This window comes from Pan paniscus, chromosome 14, assembly GCF_029289425.2.
Source record: "Pan paniscus chromosome 14, NHGRI_mPanPan1-v2.0_pri, whole genome shotgun sequence".
NCBI classification, from domain to species: domain Eukaryota; kingdom Metazoa; phylum Chordata; class Mammalia; order Primates; family Hominidae; genus Pan; species Pan paniscus.
This window is the reverse complement of record NC_073263.2, coordinates 20,616,168-20,638,278: the sequence shown is the minus strand read 5'-3', so window position 1 is coordinate 20,638,278 and position 22,111 is coordinate 20,616,168. Positions and strand designations below refer to the sequence as shown.

General features: G+C 48.4%; 1 protein-coding gene across 1 annotated transcript in view; it reads left to right on the top strand.

Annotated features, from left to right (window-relative positions):
- The window catches only part of LATS2 (large tumor suppressor kinase 2), an 88,406-nt gene that overhangs the window by 53,876 nt on the left and 12,419 nt on the right, over window positions 1–22,111 (top strand). Inside the window, exons 3-4 of the mRNA XM_034936415.3 lie at window positions 16,194–16,326; window positions 18,279–19,696. Of these exons, the coding sequence (XP_034792306.1) occupies window positions 16,194–16,326; window positions 18,279–19,696 (1,551 nt within the window). The remainder of the gene's footprint in view (window positions 1–16,193; window positions 16,327–18,278; window positions 19,697–22,111) is intronic.

Here is a 22,111-nt window from a genome sequence, read left to right as displayed (position 1 = left end):
GCCTGGGGCCACAGAGCAAGACTCCATCTCAAAAAAAAAAAAAAATATATATATATATATATATATATCCATCCCCTACGACTAACTACTCCTTCCCTTATCCTTGGCTCTGATTGGAAGAAACCTGATTATTGGCCGAGCCTCCTTATATCTTCTCAGTGCCTGGAAAACAGGCTGTGGTCTGTAGACACAATTTTTGGCATTTAGAAAGAAAATGCCTGTTGGTTTATAATCAGTATGGAGGATGCATGTCCTGACATTCCACTGTCAGAAACATGGACTAAAAGAAGAAATTCCAACTGGTAGGGTAACAGCCAAGTTTTAAACAAAATGGTTGGATTTTAAAGCATTGTTGGAAAATGGAAACTTGTTACAGAGATTCTGAGCCTTTGGAAATATAACTTAAAAATTAAACCCATAATATGTATATATTTCAAAGTTACACTGTAACTTTTTCAGAAAAATACATAAAAACTGCATAGCCAGGGAATTTCAGTTTTTGCTACCATACTTCATAACTAAAATATTTGTATACTTTACCAAATTACCTTGTCAGTGATGCTTTGAGGGCACTTTGTGAAAGTAGCAGATTACTGTCTTCCTTCTTGGGTGAACCTATAATTTGCCAGATCTTCCAACCTACTTGACAGCATTTAAAAAATAACCACAGGGAAGCAAGCTGTGTTCAGTCTGCATCCAAATGTCCCTTTCCCTGGGCACTCACGGGCTGCCTGTCCCCAGCAGAGCGAGCTGTGGGAGGCACGGAGAGCCCCAGAGCCCCCAAACATGCACAGCTACTCTCTTAAAAAGTCCCAAACACACACAGCTACTCTCCTAAAGCCCCACAGTCGGAGACAGGTGTGTGCAGTGAGGCACGCCTATGTGCCATTGTCGAGTAAGTGGATCTTTTTGATGGAGACAGCGGCAGAATTTTCCAGGCAGCCTTTGTCTGGAAGTGAAGAGCAGAGTCTTCACGCATATTCAGCCTACTTAATTTCAGGAGCCAGGAGTGGCTTGGAGCCCAAACAGAAAAAGTCTGCTCTTCCGGAGTCACATTTAAGCTGTTCATGCTTCAGCTCTGATGATCTGGCTTATTTTTTGGCTATTAATGCTCAATTGTGGCACAAGTTAGTCCTTTATAAACTCAGTCTCATCATAGCATATAACTTAGGTGCCACAACGAGTCTCCGCAGGGCTAAGCTGGCTGGCTGCTCACTTTTTTTAGGGATGTACACAGTGGGCGCTGGGGACCAGGGCCAGAGAGTGGCCACCTGTTAGAGCTGCATGTGTGTCTTGGGCCTGGTCTTCTTTCTCTGCTCACTAATGACAGCTGTCCCAGCCTCTTGCAGGCTCTGGCCCACCACCTTGCTTGCTGTGATTTTTTTTTTTTCCTCACACATGAAAAGCTGAGGCAGAAAGTGAATCCTTTCCTTTTTCCTTTTCTTTCTTTCTTTTTTTTTGAGATGCAGTTTTGCTCTTGTTGCCCAGGCTGGGGTGCAATGGCATGATATTGGCCCACCGCAACCTCCGCCTTCCGGGTTCCAGCGATTCTCCTGCCTCAGCCTCCCGAGTAGCTGGGATTACAGACATGCACCACCACTCCCGGCTAATTTTGTATTTTTAGTAGAGACGGGGTTTCTCCATGTCAGTCAGGCTGGTCTCGAACTCCTGACCTCAGGTGATACACCAACCTCGGCCTCCCAAAGTACTGGGATTAATAGGCGTAAGCCACCGCGCCTGGCCTCCGTTTTTTTTTGTTTGTTTGTTTGTTTGTTTTAAATAGAGTAGGGGTCTCACTCTGTCACCCAGGCTGCTGGAGTGCAGTGGCACAATCATAGTTCACTGCAGCCTCCAACTCCTGGCCTCACGTGTTCCTCCTGCCTTGGCCTCCCAAAGCACTGGGATTACAGGTTTTCCTTTCCTTTATGAAGACCTTTTTCCTCCTAAGGTAGTGTTCCCAGCAAGAGTGTGAATTAAAACCCCAACTAATTCTTTTCTTAATTCTGCTGCTAGAGCTCCAGCAGACAGGGCTTTGTCTTACCCATATCTTATTACTCTTCCTGTCAGAAAAACACTGGAAGTTCAGAATGAAGCTTGCAGAGGAACTTGGCAAGCCCTTTTTTGACCCTGGACCTGAACCTACCTTGGAAGGCAGAGAAAGCCCCACTTCTGCCTGGGTCAGTGTAGCCCTGGCCAGCATGAGCCCTGCCCAGTAGGAGTGCCAGAGGCCGGCTCTGGGTCCCAGCATCCCTCTGGCTTACGCTACACCCTGTCAAGGTCAAGTGATTTTCTTTCTCTGATTTCTCTGTGTGCAATCTTTTCTGTTCACCAGACAGTTTTTTGAGCCTCCTTTTGAGTTCTACCCCAGCCCCAGCCCTGACCACCTTTGGCTCATTCTTTTAAAGTGGGTTTCTCTCTAACTTAGTGTTGGGCTGCCTTTTTTGTGTTGGGAAAACATGGGCCTCTACCTAGTCATGACACCAAGCCCTCTTGACTAATGGTTCCCAGATTTTTCTTAGAATTGCATCTTCTGTGGGACCAACATGGTCCTTCCCATGAAGTGCCCCATTCCTGTGCTCTCTGCTGAAGGCTTCCTGGCTATGCTGCTTTCCCCAGGCATTTAGAACGCCGGGGCTGGTCTCTGTCCCTTGGAGTCATGCTCATGGCCTGGCACATGATGACTCCCCCTGTGGATTTTGTGTAATTACTTATTTTCCTGGTGACTTGTAGAAACCAAATTTTAGTGTACCTGTTGTCCTTAAAAACAGCAATGTCTTGGTTGGTGTAGGTTTTAGAAGGAGACAGAAAAATCTTTCCTCATGAAGCTCTTGTGCAGTCTCACATTGGGCTTGGCTCTCAGACCCCTTGGATTCGGGATACTGTTGAACAGCCCCATGGTGCTATTAGAGCAAAGCGCTTCCTGCCAAAGCAGATGTGTGCCTGCCAGGTTGGAGGCAGGGGGCCAGGAAGCCCACTGCATTGCTGGTTTCCTACGCCCAGAACAGCATGCTGTGTGCACACACAAGTTCATGCCGACACACACGTGTGCTGGTCAGTGCCCAGTAATGCTATACAAAACACTAGGACTGAACAGGATGTATACTGTTAAAGTTTGATTCTCCCTTGCATTACAGAAGCTTTTTTGTTTTTTTGAGACAGTGTTTCGCTCTTGTTGCCCAGGCTAGAGTGCAATGGCGCAATCTCAGCTCACTGCAACCTCCGCCTCTTGGGTTCAAGCGGTTCTCTTGCCTCAGCCTCCCGAGTAGCTGGGATTACAGGTATGCACCACCATGCCCAGCTAATTTTGTATGTTTAACAGAGACGGGGTTTCACCATGTTGGTCAGGCTGGTCTCAAATCCTGACCTCAGGTGATCCACCTGCCTTAGCCTCCCAAAGTGCTGGGTTGGTGAGGCGTGAGCCACTGCACCCAGCCACTGTTACAGAAGCATTTTAAAGTGCTTTTGAATGTTATATTCTTTTGTATGTTATATTCATTTTAAAGTTTTTTGTGTGCTGCTTTTTAAAATTGGCGTATGTTTTTCTCACAGGGAGATTTGACCTAGTAATGATAGCCATAGCTAAGAGTTTAGCACACTTTAAGAACAAAAGCATTTAAACATTAATAAAAGTAATTTTGTAGTCAAATATTAACCCAACCAATTATTTACTTTAGGGCCTTAAAAGATATAAGATTATTTAAAAAGACACTTCTGGCCAGGCGCAGTGGCTCATGCCTGTACTCCCAGCACTTTGGGAGGCTGAGATGCACAGAGTGCTTGAGCCCAGGAGAGACCAGCCTGGGCAACATGGTGAAACCCTCTCTCTACCAAAAAGACAAAAATTAGGCCTGGTACAGTGGCTCACGCATGTAATCCCAGCACTTTGGGAGGCCGAGGTGGCTGGATCACTTGAGATCAGGAGATCAAGACCAGCCTGGTCAACATGGTGAAACCCTATCTCTACTAAAATTACAAAAATTAGCCGGGTGTGGTGGCGAGGCACCTGTAATCCCCGCTCCTTGAGAGGCTGAGGCGGGAGGACTGCTTGAGCCCAGGAGGTGGAAGTTGCATTGAGCCAAGATTGTGTCACTGCACTCCAGCCTGGGCAACAGAGCAAGACTCTGTCTTTAAAAAAAAAAAAAGGAAAAAAAAAAGACAGACAAAAACTAGTTGTGTGTGGTGGCGCACCTGTAGTCCCAGCTACTCAGGAGGCTGAGGTAGGAGGATCGGTTGGACCTAGGAGGCAGGGTTTGCAGTGACCAGAGATTGGGCCACTGCACTCCAGCCCGAACTCTGAGCGATAGAGCAAGACCCCTCTCAAAAATAATAATAATAAATTTAAAAATACATATTTATTTAGGTTCTCAAAATTCACTGATCACACCAGCAATCAATAATGGAACAGTCTCATTTTTTGAAGAATTATTATTTCTAAGCATTTTGTTAAATCTTTGTGTTAATTATTGTCATCTTACCTATTTGAAAATTTACCTTTTCAGAAAACTTGATGATCTTAACAGCAATTGAGTTTATTTGGACAAAAACTGAGGAGACCAAACCATTCAAATTTTAAGATAAAATAGGCCAGGTGCAGTGACTCATGCCTATAATCCCAACACTTTGGGAGGCTGAGGTGGGGAGGTTTGCTTGAGGCCAGGAGTTTGAGACCAGCCTAGGCAATATAGTGGGACCCTTTCTCTAAAAATGAAAAAGAAATTAAAGAATAAAGTTAGCCAGGTGTGATTGCCTGCACCTGTAATCCTAGCTACTTGGGAGGCTGAGGTAGGAAGTTTGAGCCCAGGAGTTAGAGGCTGGAGTGAGCTTTGATTGCACCACTGTACTTCAGCCTGGGTGACAGAGCAAGACCCTGTCTCTAAAAAATAAATTATAAATTAAAACAAAAAAATAGCCAGGCACCATGGCTCACACCTGTAATCCCAGCAGTTTGGGAGGCTGAGGCAGGCAGATTGCTTGAGCTCAGGAGTTCCAGACCATCCTGGGCAACATGGCGAAACCCCATCTCTACTAAAAAATACAGAAAATTAGCTGGGTGTGGTGGTACACACCTGTAGTCCCAACTACTCTGGAGGCTGAAGTGGGAGAATCACCTGAGCCTGGGAAGTCAAGGCTGCAGTGAGCTGTTTTCACACCACTGCACTCCAGCCTGTGCAACAAGAGTGAGACCCTGTCTCAAAAAAAAAAAAAAAAAAAAGTTAGTTAGTTAATTTTTTAAAAGATGGGCATATTTGTCCAGATTATACATAGCAGAGAGCAAAGTAGAACCAGTTATCAATTATCTACTGTTGTGTGACCAACCATCTCAGACCATCCCAGAATTTTTAGTGACTTAAAAATAATGGCTTTTTGGCCGGGCGCAGTGGCTCACACGTGTTATCCCAGCACTTTGGGAGGCCAAGGTGGGCAGATCACGAGGTCAGGAGATCGAGACCATCTTAGCTAACATGGTGAAACCCCGTCTCTACTAAAAATACAAAAAATTAGCCGGGCATGGTGGTGGGCGCCTGTAGTCCCAGCTACTCAGGAGGCTGAGGCAGGAGAATGGCGTGAACCCAGGAGGCGGAGCTTGCGGTGAGCCGAGATAGTGCCACTGCACTCCAGCCTGGGTGACAGAGCGAGACTCCGCCTCAAAAAAAATGGCTTTTTAAAATTTGTTATTATTTTATTATTACTATTTTTTTGAGACGGAGTCTCACTCTGTCGCCCAGGCTGGAGTGCAGCGGCGCTGTCTCGGCTCACTGCAGCCTCCATCTGCCAGGTTCAAGCAATTCTTCTGCCTTAGCCTCCGGAGTAACTGGGACTACAGGCGCATGCCAGTGAAATAATGGCTTATTATTTCTTATGGCTCTGTGGGTTGGCTGTGCTCAGCTGGGCAGTTCTTCTGCTCCAGTGGTATCTGCTGGGGTTCCATGTAGCTCATTCCACTGGGAACTCAGCTGGGGCTGAATACCCAAGAGTGCTTCACTCATGGGTTAGAACTGCAACACAGTTAACTGGATCTGTCTCCAACCATGGTGCGATCTGAGGACTGAAAATGGAAGTAGCCAGGCTTCTTGAGGGTGAGGCTCAGAACTGGCACGGCAGCACTTCTGCTCATTCCATTGATAGAGAAAATCACAGGCCAGCCAATATTCAAGGGGAGGGGAAGTAGATTCCGCTTCGCACTGGGAGCTGCAGCCCGTACATACAGGGATGGGAGAAATTTTTTAGTGCCCATTTTTTGGTAGCGCTGTTACACATGAATAGGAATATAGGATCCGGGACCCCTGAAACCATGCCGTGTGTGTACTAATAGGGAATTTTGAGTATATTAAGTTTCTGTGGAATGTGCTTACCTCTGTTCACCTATCTCCATTGTGACAAAAATCTTATTTTAGCAAACTTTCCTCAAAATCCTGGAATTTTACAGATAAAAGGAACTTTGGGATTAGCTTGTATATTCTTATCTTGCCATTTTATTGGACACAACTGTGATCTGGAGAATTTTTGTGATCTGTCCACAATTATGTAGCTAGATAGTACAGGCAGTTTTGTTATAATGGAGTCTGATACATGTGTAAGCATCTTATTGTCATGCTCTCTTTAACAAATCGAAATTACTGTTCTTTCAACATAAAATTAAGTCATACTTTAATTTTTTTCATGTTCTAATCAAGCCCTTGTTCATAGGCATAACTGATTTGTGTACATAGTTACTAAGAGACATAACATTTTATACAATCAGCATTTTTTCATGTTGTTTACACTATTGAAAGTTGCCTATTTTGTTTTTGCTTATTTTTGCTACATACCATCTAGAACAGTGGTAGATTTGTTAGAGTTTTACTTATAGAAAGTATTATTTCTGGCTGTGGTAAGTGTATTCTAAGGACTATATTAATTATAATTATAGTTTAGTAGTGGCCATGTGGCCTCTAACTCCCATCCCACACTTTCCTATTTGAGGGGCTGATATATTATACCTAAATCTGACAGACATCATTATGGAAATCAGTTTTTTAAAACTGAATTATTTTAGCCTGAGGATAAATTTCAAGAAGTAAAATCATTAAATCGGGATAAAAAAATTTAATAACTTTTGATAATAAATATTCACCCCTGAATATTTTCGGTTTATACATGACCAAGAATAGTTTTACCAGCACATTTATCATTATTATTATTATTATTATTATTATTATTATGACAGAGTCTTGCTCTGTCACCCAGGCTGGAGTACAGTGGTGCAATCTCAGCTCATTGCAACCTCCACCTCCCAGGTTGAAGTGCTCCTGCCTCAGCCTCCTGAGTAGCTGGGACTACAGGCGCATGCTACCACTCCTGGCTAATTTTTTATATTTTTAGTAGAGACAGGGTTTCACCATGTTAGCCAGGATGATCTCAATCTCCTAACTTTGTGATCTGCCCGCCTCGGCTTCCCAAAGTGTTGGGATTACAGGCGTGAGCCACCACGCCCGGCCTATCTTTATAATTTTTGATTTTATTTTGGTGCTAACAATAGTTGTAAAATGCTCTTTATTTTATCAGTGTTTCTTTGTTTTGTTTTGTTTTTGATGGAGACTTGCTCTGTTGCGTGATCTTGACTCACTGCAACCTCCGCCTCCCAGGTTCAAAGTCATTCTTCTGCCTCAGCCTCCCTAGTAGCTGGGACTATATAGGTGTGTGCCACCACGCCTGGCTATTTTTTGTTTGTTTGTTTGTTTTTGTATGTTTAGTAGAGATGAGGTTTCACCACATTGTCCAGGCTGGTCTTGTGATCATTGGCAAGGCCAAGGATTTTTCATGTTCATTTTATTTTATAACAAATTTAAGGCCAGGCACCCTGGCTCATGTCTGTAATCCTAGCATTTTAGGAGGCTGAGGCGGGAGGATGGCTTGGCCTCCGGAGTTTGAGACCAGCCTGGGTTACAGTGAGAGCCCATCTCTACAAAAAAAATTTTTTTAAAAATTAGCCAAGCATACTGGCTCCTGACTACAGGAGGCTGAGATGGGAGGATTGCTTAAGCCGGGCAGTGCCAGGCTGCAATGAGCCCTGATCGAGCCACTGTACTCCAGCTTGGGTGACAGAGCAAGACCCTGTCAAAAAAAAAGAAAAAGAAAAAGTGCTCGCTTCCGCAGCAGATATGAAAATTGGAACGATACAGAGATTAGCATGGCCCTTAAAAATACACAAAACAAAAACAAAACATTATGCCAAATTTCTTCTTCATTCGTTTCAAAAAGACGTATGGTTTGTACCTGTATGTGCCGAGCAGGTGTCCTCCGGGCGCGTGTCTGGTTTACCAAGGTTCGGGGGCCTGCGGCGCCACCAGCGGTCGGAGGCGGCCACGGCTGGGGCTGGAGCTTCTGCTGCATCCGCGCAAGGTGGCGACTCATTTTCTTCAAGCACACAGACATTTAAACTCCAAAGGCCACTTCTTCCATTTGTCCTCCACCTGTTTTCCAGTCACAATTGGCTCGCACACGGCACGTGCTGCGCCTGCCCAAGGTCGCCGGGGCCCCTGCCTCGCGTGGACAAGGTTGTGGACCAGGTCGCCAGAACCCCCGCCCTGCGTGCACAAGGTCGCGGGGATCCCTGTCCTGCGTGGACAAGGTCGTGGAAAAGGTCACCAGGGCCCTTGCGCCGTGTGCGCAAGGTCACTGGGACTCCTACCCTGCGTGGACAACGTCGCCAGGGCCCCCGCCCCGCGTGCACAAGGTCGTGGACAATGTCGCAGGGCCCCCACCCGGCGTGCACAATGTCGCTGCGGCCCCCGCCCCGTGTGGACAAGGTCACGGGGCTCTGCCCCACCAGCCCAAGGTTGTCGGGCCCCGCCCCGCCTCACCCCGCATTGACAAGGCCATGGGGCCCCACCTGCCCAAGATCGCCGGGAGCGCCGCGCTCAGGGGAGGGGCACGCAATGGTGGGGCGGTTAGAGGAGCCCTGGGCCCTGAGGGCCTCATTCTTCCAGGGGCCTTTCCGTGGGGGTGGGGTTGGAACACCCTTTGGAAATTCCAGCTCCTCGGCTCCTGTGTTCTCATAAAAAAATCTAGGCCTTTGGGTCAGAGATTCTTTTGAAGACCACCCTGCTGGCAATCCTCCAAGCAAGCACAGGATCCCGCCAGAGACAGTGCAGCCTCCTCTGCCAGCCAACTGGCCCCTCTCATCCTCTTCTCTCCCTCAGTCTTTGTTTTTTCTTAATTTAATTAATTAATTAATTTTTGTTTGTTTGTTTGTTTGAGACAGGGTCTCTTGCTCTGTCTCCCAGGCTGGAGTGCAGTGGCATGATCTCAGCTCACTGCAGCCTCCACCTCCCAGGTTCAAAGTGATTCCTGCCTCAGCCTCCCATGAAGCTGGAACTACAGGCACCCACCACCATGCCCAGCTAATTTTCTCACTTTTTACAAACATGCGGGTCTTGCCCAGGCTGGTCTTGAACTCCTGGCCTCAAGCGATCCTACCTTGGCCTCCCAAAGCCCTGGGATTACAGGCGTCAGCTACAACTTAAGTGGAAGTTACCTGAGAAAGCCTGAGAGACAGGCAGACACAGACAGAGGCCCACGCAGACACGATAGGGCCAGAGTGCTCCGTTTCTACTTTTTCAGCCAAACCTCATAGTTGGAATGTTAAAACTTTAGGATATGGTTTTGCTAAGGCTTGAAAAATGCTTCCTTACCAGGAAGGGCTGAGTGGGGGATGATCTCCATAGGAAATTACTTCCCTCATACATAATAATTGTCACTGCATTTAAATTACTTGCATTCACATGGCAATGCACGTGAAATACTTCTGCTGCTTAGACATTGCAAGCCCAGCTCCTGCCTTGCTAAGAGCTGAGCGGTAGATTGAAGGAGTGTCTTCCAGTTCCCACCCGTCCTCGTAAGCCCTGTGCTTAGTAGAAGGGGACCAAGCCAAGAGAAGCAGAGGGTGTGTCAGGAGCCCATGCTAGGCTGTCTGGCAGCTGGTCAGCAGCTGGAGAGCTGGGTGAGGCCAGCTTCCCCGAGGGACAGCAGAGAAGATCATTAAATGGTGATGTACCTGCAACAGAGGCCTGGACAATCCCATGGGGAGGTTTGGAGCTGGGGTGTGGTCCTTGCAATTGAGAGGACCAGCCTCAAGATACTGGCAGGGCCTGATACTGGCAGCTGTCCCACCCCTCAGCCACCTCGCCGTTTTGTTAAAGTGCCTCTTTTGCAGTCCTTTCTATATCAGATAGCATATGGGCAAATCTCACATTTTCCAGGCTTCGTAATGGTTAGGTCCAGTTTTAAGCGAACATCAATTTGTTGACAAAATGTAAGAGGAGAAATCTCTTGGGAAAGATACCTAAGGTACAGATGTTCAAAACTGCTTTATTCATATGTAATTTACACACCTAAAGTGGAGTTTTACAAGAGCTGTCAGTAGCAGCAGTAAACCAGTGAAACCTCAGTTTATCTTGCCCTTCTCAGTCCCTCCCCAATCTCTTAGTTTTAGCCATGAGGCAGAAAACCTCTTGAGGAGCTCTGCTTTAATGGAGTGGGAAGAATTCCTTCTATCTGGTCCAGGGCCACCACCCGAAGCTGAGACTAGCCCACTGCAGTGCATGTCACCGCTCTCCAGAAGAGACGAGGCTGCCAGGCCCCTCGGGGTGTCTGTCCTTTGTGCCATAGTATTTAGCCCTACTAGCTTCTATTCTACAGCCAGTCTGACAAAATAATTTTTCATTTAATATTTATGAATCTGCAAGAATAGCCCAGAGGGTAGCAGATAAGGGCTCCAGGTAAGAGCCCGTCAGACTCTTATTTTGTAACCATTGTGGCTCCCCAAACTGTGAGGCATAGAGTTTATGCCATGTCAGGTTTTGCTGAATTTGAGACGGAGTGTGAATAATAGTATCAGTTCTGCCTTCAAAGTGTCCAGAATCTTCTATCAGCCCAGGCACGGTGTCTCACACCTATAATCCCAGCACCTTGGGAAGCTGAGGCAGGTGGATCACCTGAGGTCAGGAGTTCGAGACCAGCCTGGCCAACATGGCGAAACGCCACCTCTACTAAAAATACAAAAATTAGCCAGGTATGGTGGTGGTTCATGCATGTAATCCCAGCTATTCAGGAAGCTGAGGCAGGAGAATTGTTTGAATCTGGGAGATGAAATTTCAGTGAGCCAATATTACGCCACTGTACTCCACCCTGGGGGACAGAACGAGCCTCTGTCTCAAAAAAAAAAAAAAATCTTCTACCACTCTAATGTAGTTAGAAAAAAAATGCTTCTGGACTGAATGTGAGATGTGAATGAAATCTCAAAGTCAAGATGCTTCCAAGGTTGGGAGCCCTGAGAGAACTGGTAAGTTAGAGGCAGGAGATCGGGTTTTGCACATGTTGAGTCATCTTACTCTTGCAGCAGGTGGCATGGAGCAGTCACTGATGAAGGAAGTGTTGAACACTGCAGGTATCTTGTGCCAAATCTGGTGCTCATATGATGGCTTCAACTCCAGCATTGAGATCTGTCTAGAAGAGAAGGCTTAATTTATGGGCGTGGTAACCAAGTTCAATGGATTAGCATCCTTCTTCTATGAGACATTAGCCCAATCCTAAATTAAGCTTTCCTAAATTAAGCTTTCTTGAGGGTTTTAGGAGAAAAATTTAGTGTGTGAGGGATTTTCTTGTTGCACGTGGCTAGGTGACTGACACAAAGTCATCAAAGTCTTGTTAGCCTACCACATTACTCTGTAAATAATTAGTAATTGGTAAATAGTGCATGATACACACATTCAAAGAGCATTAAGATTTTATGAACTTCTGTAGAAGAGGCTATCCTGAAGAATGGCACGTGTGCAAACTAGATAATGGAGTAAAACTTGGAAGTTGCTGCTGTTGATAATGTTGATTTGAAATTCCCTTTAGCCTGTGCCTTGGTGCATCTCTGCTGTGTACCTTATCTCCATCTTCCACACACCAGGGCAGCCTGCCCAGTGGAACAGGCAGTATCTTCTCACTCCCTGCTTGCAGCTCTTTCTTCCTTTCATCTATCCTATGTCACAGTCTAACTCAGTCACTCACTCAATCATTCATTGAACAGATATCTGCTGATCTCTTTCTACACGCTAGACACCGGAACACATACCTGAACTGTCCTCGCCTTCAGTTGGCTTGCAGCTGCACTCTTGCTTTGGGGCAGGGCTGCTCACCCTTTCCACATCTTGGCATGCATAGACGTGGATAATGTTTACACAGCAGCCTGAGGTAAGCTGGAAGAGACTGGAGGTGTCTATTGAGGCTTGGGGAAAAGAACTCATTACATTTCTTTGTATAATTATTGTAAGAAGAATACACAGTAAAACATTAGAGCCATTAAATATCAAACATGCATAAAATCTACAATTACAGTTTTTATGTTTTTTTTCCCAGAAACACATAAGATACCTTTGTGAACTGTAACAGCTAACCCTTAAGTGATGCTGATGCCCAAGCATGACATCTCCTTTCATCCCTAGAGCAACCTATTAGCCTTATTTCCCAGATGAGGAAACGGGCACTCAAAGTAAGGAAATGATTTGCTGAAAGTTACACAGCTGCTAAGCAGCAGAGGGGAGGGGTGAACCTAGGTGTGTGGCCTCCCTATCTGCGCCCTGTACCACTGCGCCATCCTGCCATCTTTTGGAATAGCCACCTACGATTCTAGATAAGGACCCTTAAATGATGATCTTTATACATTCTTCTTTTAAAAAATATTTTATTCTATTTTTTTTTTTTTTTTTGAGACACATTCTTACTTTGTTGCCCAGCCTGCCCTACTTCCTGGACTCAAGCAATCCTCCTGCCTCAACCTCTTCAGTAGCTGGGATTACAGGCATGCGCCATCAACACCCAGCTATTTTTGTGTAGAGACGGGGTCTCACTGTGTTGCCCAGTCTGGCCTCAAACTCCCGGGCTCAAGCAGTCTTCCTGCCTCAGTCTCCCAAAGTGTTGGGATTATAGGCGTGAGCCACCACATCCAGCTTAGTCTCCATACATTCTTAAGAAAGGAAGGTGAGTGACCAAGCTCCTCGGCCAGGCTTCAGCTGCATCTCTCTGACACACTCCTCCCGCATCCTGGCTCCGACCTCTTGCCATTCCCCAGACTGTGCACTTGTCTTCACTCTGTGACTCTGCATGTACTTTGTGCCCAGAGGTCATGTATTTCTGATGGATTTAGAAGTGGATTCCCATTTCCTTCAGTGTTTAAAACATAGCTCTATATATATGTACAGTAGCATCTTCTGAGAGTTAATGTACAGATAGGAAGTACTTACTTGCTAAAGAAGGGTTGATGAACAAATAACAAGGGCAAGCCTCAAAGGACATGGGTTATTTGAAGGGTTTATTTATAAACAAGCCGGCTCATGAGTACGGTTCACTTTTAGGACTTGAAACTCCCTTCTGAACATGAGTCTTCACTTGTGGTCTCCTTGCTGATTTTTCTGAGTTCCTAGATTTGATGCACAATAAACATACACATCTTGAGTAGTGGGTGCTCCATAAACAGGGAGGGAATTTGAGAACATCCACATTGACCTAGTCTGTCCTGGAGCTGTCCCTTCCTTGGCAGTCAACAGGTACTGGGTTAATGAGCACAGGCTGGTGATTCACCCTGCAGGAGACAGAGCGTTGGTCACGTTTCAGACGAAGCAATTGAATGGTTAGTGCTGATGGAAAGGCTTGTGGTTAGAGTCAGCCCCAATTGGCACATTTTTTTAATGGGTGCCAAAAGCTCCAGGGTGATCCCACAAAGATGTGGTCTTATATCGTGTCTTCCTCCAAGCTGTTGAGTCTTCGCAGACGTGATCTCATCGCATAGCACAGCTGTGAAGTAGGCGGTGGTGGGAGTCTTATCTCCTGTCCCAGGTGAGGTCAGGAAGCACTTCCCTTCTGAACCACCGCTGCCTTCTCTCTGCAACTCTTCCAGGTTGTAAACACTTGCCCTTTCTGGTAGTCCAGGCGCCACTTTAACAAACAGGTCTGTTCTTATTACCATTTTCCAATCTGTCACTTCATGTCCCATGTCCCACATGGGCAGGCAACATGGCCTGCCCATGTGGCGGCACCTCCCCAGGCCTTCCACCTCGTGCTCCTCTGCAGCCCCTTGCCTGTCCCTGCCATCTTGCCATGCCCACGCCTGCATTGCTAAGAACACAGTTTACAGCCCGTGTTTTTTGTGCTGCCATTCTGCTGGCATATGGCCAGGACTGGAAAGCTTGATTCAGTATTAGACCATCATATATGGACAATAAGTGCTTAATTTGTTCTAGGCACTGTGTTAAGGGGGCAGAAGCAACCATGAGTAACATGGTTTCAGGCCCTGCCAGGTTCTTCTTGTCCTAAGGGAACCACAGACACACAGCTGAGTGCGATTCAGATCATGGGCACCACAATGCCCTATCCAGAGGTGGGGGACACTCAGTGCTGCATCTCTCTCTGCGGAGTGGCTCTGTGACCATGGCCAGGCTTCCTGCTGCAGAGCAGCCCTGCACGGCCTCCCCCACTGTCCGGGGTCTTTCTGTATCTCCACCCCTTTTTTTTTTTTTTTTTTTTTTTTTTTTTGAGATGGAGTCACACTTTGTCGCCAGGCTGGAGTGCAGTGGCGTGATCTCGGCTCACTGCAGCCTCCACCTCCCAGGTTTCAAGCAATTCACCTGCCTCAGCCTCCTGAGTAGCTGGAACTACAGGCACACACCACCATACCCAGCTAATTTTTGTATTTTTAGCAGAGACGGGATTTCACCATGTTGGCCAGGATGGTCTCGATCTCTTGACCTCTTGATCCACCTGCCTCGGCCTCCCAAAGTGCTGGGATTACAGGCGTGAGCCACCACGCCCAGCCATCTCCACCCCTTTCTTCTCTGCTGTCTGGGTAACTGTGGACTCCTTTCCGGAGCTCCCCGTTCTACATTTTCAGTTTCCTCCTGCCTGGTTGCCCTCCTCATTGACCTTCAGAGTGCTCAGCCTTTCTTCTTCTGCCGAAGCCCTTTTTGTGGCCTTTGCCTGTTTTTGCCCTTGTCCCACAGCCAGCCTCAATGGTGTTCTTTTCTCTCTGCTCACCCTCCCTGTTTGCCTACAGCTCTGCGGAGCTGTCCTGAAAGGTGAAGGAGGCGCCTTCATCAGAGCCTCACCGCCCCGCCCCACTGGGCTGCCTCTCTTCGGTACCCTCCTGCCTATTCTGTCTCCCCCATCTGAGTGCCTCCAGCTCTGCACCCACAGCCGCCCCTAGCCTGACCTGCTGATGCCGTATGTCCCAGTTTGAAAGCTTCCTCGAATGCCTGCAGACAGGAGCAAAACCCTGGAGAGCCTGGCCCCCATCTGTGGGTCCATCCCCCCATCTCCACCTACCCTTGCGTGCTGCTGCCATGGGCCCATCTTTCCCCAGGCTTCTGCTCTGGCTGTCCCATCTGCCAGGAATGCCTTTTCTCTCCCAGGGCTCTCCACCTGCCCAAAGTCTGGAACAGCTAGCCATGCCACCACCTCATCTTTCGGGGGGAAGGAGGCTTTCTCCTGTGGCCCTCATCCATTTTACCTGCCCTCTCCCGTGGTGGCCACCAGTCCCTGTCTTCTTCCCACAAGCAGTTTGAGCGACCTGTCCTGGACCGGTGTGGCTCCATGGGCTCCTGTTTTGTCTCCTTTCTTTCTTCTACGAGTCAGATCTCTAAGGGCCAGTCCTCCGCTGCTATAGCCAGCACGGGGCATTGTAAACAGTAGGCGTGTAATATGTGACTCTTCGGCAGCTGCACCCTCTCCCTGGGGACAGGTTTCCTAGTCCCAAAGTTAGCCTGGAGGTTAGCTGAGGTTAAAGCCAGGTTCCCTGACTCCCACAGTTCTTCTCCTTAAACGTTTCTAGTTTTAGGTTCATCCTGAACTCACCAGTCCAACCACAAAAGTTTTCTGAGGAGAAGCAGAATTTAAGTCTCTTTCGGGCCCATCATCAAAATTCCCATATGTCCTTGACATAAGGCTAAATAGTCTATGGTGTGGCTTGTGCTAGGCTTTTGCCATCAGGCACCTGCAGGGCACACAGCCACCTGCACTCATTCTGAGGGTCTCCTGCAGCGAGCATATGGCAGGTTCTCAGCAGTACAGAGGCGAAGTGTCCCAGCACAGTCCAGCACGGAGTGGGGATGGGAGTCTTTGGTGGCTTTGTTTTAGGATGACATGCACTTACCTCTCCTTTACTTCCCTCCCAGGAGATGGCTGGCCGAGCTCTCAAGCAGACTGGCAGCAGGAGCATCGAGGCCGCCCTGGAGTACATCAGCAAGATGGGCTACCTGGACCCGAGGAATGAGCAGATCGTGCGGGTCATTAAGCAGACCTCCCCAGGTGAGCCCAGGCCTGCAGCATGGTGGGCAAAGATGGTTTGTGGCTTAAGGACAACAAAACCATGTGCAGAGGGGTCCAACCTGGCCTGGCCTGGCCAGAGCCAGTCTCCTGGCACATTGCCTCATTCAGTTAACAGGCAAGCTGAGCCTGCCCTGCCCTGACAGAGTCAGGCCCTGGCGGGAGCAGCCCCAAGTGGTAGACCGTGGGACACGCCTGGTGCTTGCCCCATCCAGCCTTGTCTGAAATTACCTTAGTACTTCCTACCTAGGGGAAAGTGTGTGCTTGTTTTATGAAAGATCAAAAAAGTCAGCAAAGCGGGCGTAAAAATGGTCTTTTCACTTTCTCTTGGGCCTGTGGAGGGATCTTTGACAAGGGTGGCTTCTTTCCTCAATTCTAAAACACACCTCTCACATCGTAGCCTCTGAGAGTGGGGGTTCAATGGCAGGCAGTGTGGGCAGAGCGCTGGGCCCCCCTCAGCATCCCCTGTGAAGGGCCTGAGGCACCGCACCAAACCCCTGCTTTTTACTGGCTATGGATGAATGTTACTTTCCCAAGATAGAGCACATGGGCCCTGTGATTGGTACCTGAGGCCCCTGGGGTGTGATAAAGGATTCATGGCCAGGCGCAGTGGCTCAAGCCTGTAACCCAACACTGTGTGGCCTGGTTTTGTTTTGTTTTGTTTTGTGTAATCCCAACTCTTTGGGAGGCTGAGGCCAGAGGATAGAGGCAGGAGTTGGAGACCAGCCTGGGCGACAGAGGGAGACCTCGTCTGTATTTTAAAAAAAAAAAAAAAATCCCTAGTAATTAGCAAGAGTTTTCCCTATTTTGTGGAAGACCTTGGATAAAACCTACTTCATGTGGGTGAGAAAAATCTCACCTTTTTAAGTTATATCTCCGTTGTTAAAAGGACACACATTTTTGTTTTCTTCTTAAGAGAAGGAACTTCCTTAAATAGCCCCCAGCTGGCCATCCATGTCAGAATTCTTCCAGTTTTGAGGCCTTAGAGCACAGCTCAAAGGGAAGGCCAGGCCCATGTTCCGTGCTGATTTCCCTCTGCACTTGCCTTTGGTGTTGTCTCTTCACTGACGTCTTCTGGGCCCAGGGAAAACAAAGCCTTGGTGTGCCTGTGATCTTTGCTCAGTGCCAGGCTGTCAGGGCCTTCACTCTGCCAGGTATCGGGGTGGTCTTCCTGTGGGCAAGGCCCAGCCTTTCCACTCTTCGGCACCCTCTGCTAAGTCGAGCCAAGTGGAGCAGTTGGCCTGAAGAAATGAAAGGAACCTTTGTCCTTCCTTCCGGTGTCTGTTTCAGATGAGATGTACAAAATGGAGGTCAGGATTAAGGTAGCAGCAGATGAAATCAATCTGGATATTTGTAGAGAGGTTTTGTGTGGTTTTTATTATTGTGTATATATTGCTTTGTTTTAATATAGACAAAAAAACTAGAAAATCTTTTAATTTGGAAAAGAGGTGAAAGAGAAGTGGAGCAGCTGCTGCACAGTGGATACAGTTCTGCCCTTTCTGTGAGGGAGCAGCGCTTTGGGAACCGTGTGTTGGTAAACTCAGCCCCCCACAATTTGGGCATGATAGGGTTTTGAAAAAGTAAAGCTGGCTATGCAGACGGCTCCCTAGCCTGACAGGAGAGTGACCCCAGTGTGGTCCCCAGGGGGCAGGGACGCACCTCAGGATGTGGACGCAGTCTTCTCTTCTGCCCTTGGCCCTCCCATGTGCCCTTCAGCTTGTCTCCACTCTGCTAACACATTAGGGCAACTGGTCCTGCTGGCAGGGCAGAGGGGAGTCCACTGACCCTGTGCTGGGCAGAATGCAGCACGTCAGGGCCCAGGGTTCAAGACCCTCAGCCCCGAGGGCAGCGCTAGAGTGGGGACCAGCCTGAAAGTGCCAGAACCCACTGATCACACCCACTCTGATGCTGTCTTCCTGTTTTTTCCACTGCAGGAAAGGGGCTCATGCCAACCCCAGTGACGCGGAGGCCCAGCTTCGAAGGAACCGGCGATTCGTTTGCGTCCTACCACCAGCTGAGCGGTACCCCCTACGAGGGCCCAAGCTTCGGCGCCGACGGCCCCACGGCGCTGGAGGAGATGCCGCGGCCGTACGTGGACTACCTCTTCCCCGGAGTCGGCCCCCATGGGCCTGGCCACCAGCACCAGCACCCACCCAAGGGCTACGGTGCCAGCGTAGAGGCAGCAGGGGCACACTTCCCGCTGCAGGGCTCGCACTACGGGCGGCCGCACCTGCTGGTGCCTGGGGAACCCCTGGGCTACGGAGTGCAGCGCAGCCCCTCCTTCCAGAGCAAGACGCCGCCGGAGACCGGGGGTTACGCCAGCCTGCCCACGAAGGGCCAGGGAGGACCGCCAGGCGCCGGCCTCGCTTTCCCACCCCCTGCCGCCGGGCTCTACGTGCCGCACCCACACCACAAGCAGGCCGGCCCCGCGGCCCACCAGCTGCATGTGCTGGGCTCCCGCAGCCAGGTGTTCGCCAGCGACAGCCCCCCGCAGAGCCTGCTCACTCCCTCGCGGAACAGCCTCAATGTGGACCTGTATGAATTGAGCAGCACCTCCGTCCAGCAGTGGCCGGCTGCCACCCTGGCCCGCCGGGACTCCCTGCAGAAGCCGGGCCTGGAGGCCCCGCCGCGCGCGCACGTGGCCTTCCGGCCTGACTGCCCAGTGCCCAGCAGGACCAACTCCTTCAACAGCCACCAGCCGCGGCCGGGTCCGCCTGGCAAGGCCGAGCCCTCCCTGCCTGCCCCCAACACCGTGACGGCTGTCACGGCCGCGCACATCTTACACCCGGTGAAGAGCGTGCGTGTGCTGAGGCCGGAGCCGCAGACGGCTGTGGGACCCTCGCACCCCGCCTGGGTGCCCGCGCCTGCCCCGGCCCCCGCCCCCGCCCCGGCCGCGGAGGGCCTGGACGCCAAGGAGGAGCATGCCCTGGCGCTGGGCGGCGCAGGCGCCTACCCGCTGGACGTGGAGTACGGAGGCCCAGACCGGAGGTGCCCGCCTCCGCCCTACCCGAAGCACCTGCTGCTGCGCAGCAAGTCGGAGCAGTACGACCTGGACAGCCTGTGCGCAGGCATGGAGCAGAGCCTCCGTGCGGGCCCCAACGAGCCCGAGGGCGGCGACAAGAGCCGCAAAAGCACCAAGGGGGACAAAGGCGGAAAGGATAAAAAGCAGATTCAGACCTCTCCCGTTCCCGTCCGCAAAAACAGCAGAGACGAAGAGAAGAGAGAGTCACGCATCAAGAGCTACTCGCCATACGCCTTTAAGTTCTTCATGGAGCAGCACGTGGAGAATGTCATCAAAACCTACCAGCAGAAGGTTAACCGGAGGCTGCAGCTGGAGCAAGAAATGGCCAAAGTAATTTCACACTTCGTTTTTACTATTTGTTCCCGGCTCATCCCTCTACTGGCAATAGGAAGCACGCACAATCCCTTTTCTGTTTCGACTGTATACCCCTTATCATCAAAACGGCTAACGGGCGACAGTCTGGTTCTGGGGCCAACAACTTGGAGAAGTTGCAAATGGTGTGACCTCCCTTTCTCCTTTCCCCTTGACTCTTCTGAAGAATCAGAGATAATTGTGCATAATGTAGCCAGCGTAATGTAGGTAATCTACAATTTACATTGTAGGTAAATTAGCAAATTAAGTTTTAGGGTATGTCCTCGCTTAACAAAATTCATCATGGATTAATAATAGAACATTTGAATGAGTAGAAACAAAGTTTAAGGTTTTGTAAATTGATATTGTGGGATTTTGGAAGAAAAATGTATCTAGTAGTGATTCCATTTATTCTTTTAAGTGTTTAGTTAGTAACTAATGATATAAGTATACCTTAGTTGACACTGAAGTGCTGAAGAAGGTAATTATTGATGAAATTATTTAAATTAAAATGTAACAGATTTAAATCACACAAAGCCAATAATTCCAAAGCCTGAAAACCAGATTTGTGTTCTTTTCAGTGTCCCGTATTCACTGATTTTTTTACAGATATACTTTCATTTGTGGTTTTTTTTATTTTTATTTTTTATTTTTTAATTTTTTTTGAGACGGAGTCTTGCTCTGTCACCCAGGCTGGAGCGCAATGGCGCGATCTTGGCTCGCTGCAACCTCCGCCTCCTGGGTTCAAGCGATTCTCCTGCCTCATCTTCCCGAGTAGTTGGGGTTACAGGTGCCTACCACCACACCCAGCCATTTTTTTGTGTTTTTAGTAGAGACGGGGTTTCGCCATGTTGGTCAGACTGGTCTCGAACTCTTGACCTCAGGTGATCTGCCCACCTCGGCCTCCCAAAGTGCTGGAATTACACGCGTGAGCCACCACGCCCAGCCGTTTATTTTTTATTTATACATAGTATTTGTAGATTTGTGGGGAACATGTGATATTTTGTTACATGCATAGGATATGTAATGATCAAGTCAGGGTATTTAGAGTATCCATTGCCTGGTGTATTTATCATTTCTGTGTTGGAAACATTTCAAGTCCTCTCTTCTAGCTATTTTGAAATATTGAATACATTTTTACTAACCAATAGTCATGCTAGTTAGAGTTTGTTCCTTCTATCCAGCTGTATGTTTGTACCAATTAACCTCTCATCTCCCCTCAACACACACACACCCTTTCCCACCTCTGGTAACTATCATTCTACTCTCTACCTCTATGAGATCAATTATTTTAGCTCCCACATATCAGTAACAATGTGTGGTGTTCTAACTGAACTTTCTGTTCCTGGCTTATTTCACTTAACATAATGACCTCCAGTTCCATTCATGTTGCTCCAAATGACAGGATTTCATTCTTTTTTATGGCTGAATAGTATCCCGTGGTGTACACAGACCACATTTTCTTTATCCATTCATCAGTTGATGGACACTTCAGTTGATTCCATGTTTTTACTGTTGTGAATAGTGCTGCAATAAACATGGGGTGCAGGTATCCCTTTGATATACTGATTTCCTTTCCTTTAGATAAATACCCAATAATGGGATTGGTAGATTGTATGGTAGTTCTATTTTTAGTTTCTTTTTTTTCCTTTTTGATAATAGTCGTTCTAACTGGGGAGAGATTATATCTCATTGTGGTTTTCATTTGCATTTCCCTGATGGTTAATGAGCATCTTTCCATGCACCTCTTAGCCATTTGTGTATCTTCTTTTGACAAGTGTCTATTCAGGTCATTAGCTCACTTTTTTTTCTTTTTGAGACAGAGTTTCGCTCTTGTTGCCCAGGCTGGAGTGCAATGGCACGATCTCAGCTCACCACAACCTCCGCCTCCTGGGTTCAAGTGATTCTCCTGCCTCAGCCTACCGAGCAGCTGGGATTACAGGCATGCGCCACCACACCCAGCTAGTTTTATGTTTTTAGTAGAGACAGGGTTTCACCATGTTGTTCAGGCTGGTCTCGAACTTCCGACCTCAGATGATCCACCTGTCTCAGCCTCCCAAGGTGCTGGGATTACAGGTGTGAGCCACCGCACCTGGCCTTTTTTTTTTTTTTTTTTAATTAAGATGGAGTCTTGCTCTATTGCCCAGGCTGGAGTGCAGTGGTGAAATCTCGGCTCACTGCAACCTCTGCCTTCTGGATTTAAGCTATTCTCCTGCCTCAGCCTCCTGAGAGCTGGGACTACAGGTGTGCGACACCATGCTCAGCTAATTTTTGTATGTTTAGTAGAGACGGGGTTTCACCATTTTAGTCAGGCTGGTCTCAAACTCCTGACCTCAAGTAATCCGCCTGCCTCAGCTTCCCAAAGTGCTGGGATTACAGGCGTGAGCCACCATA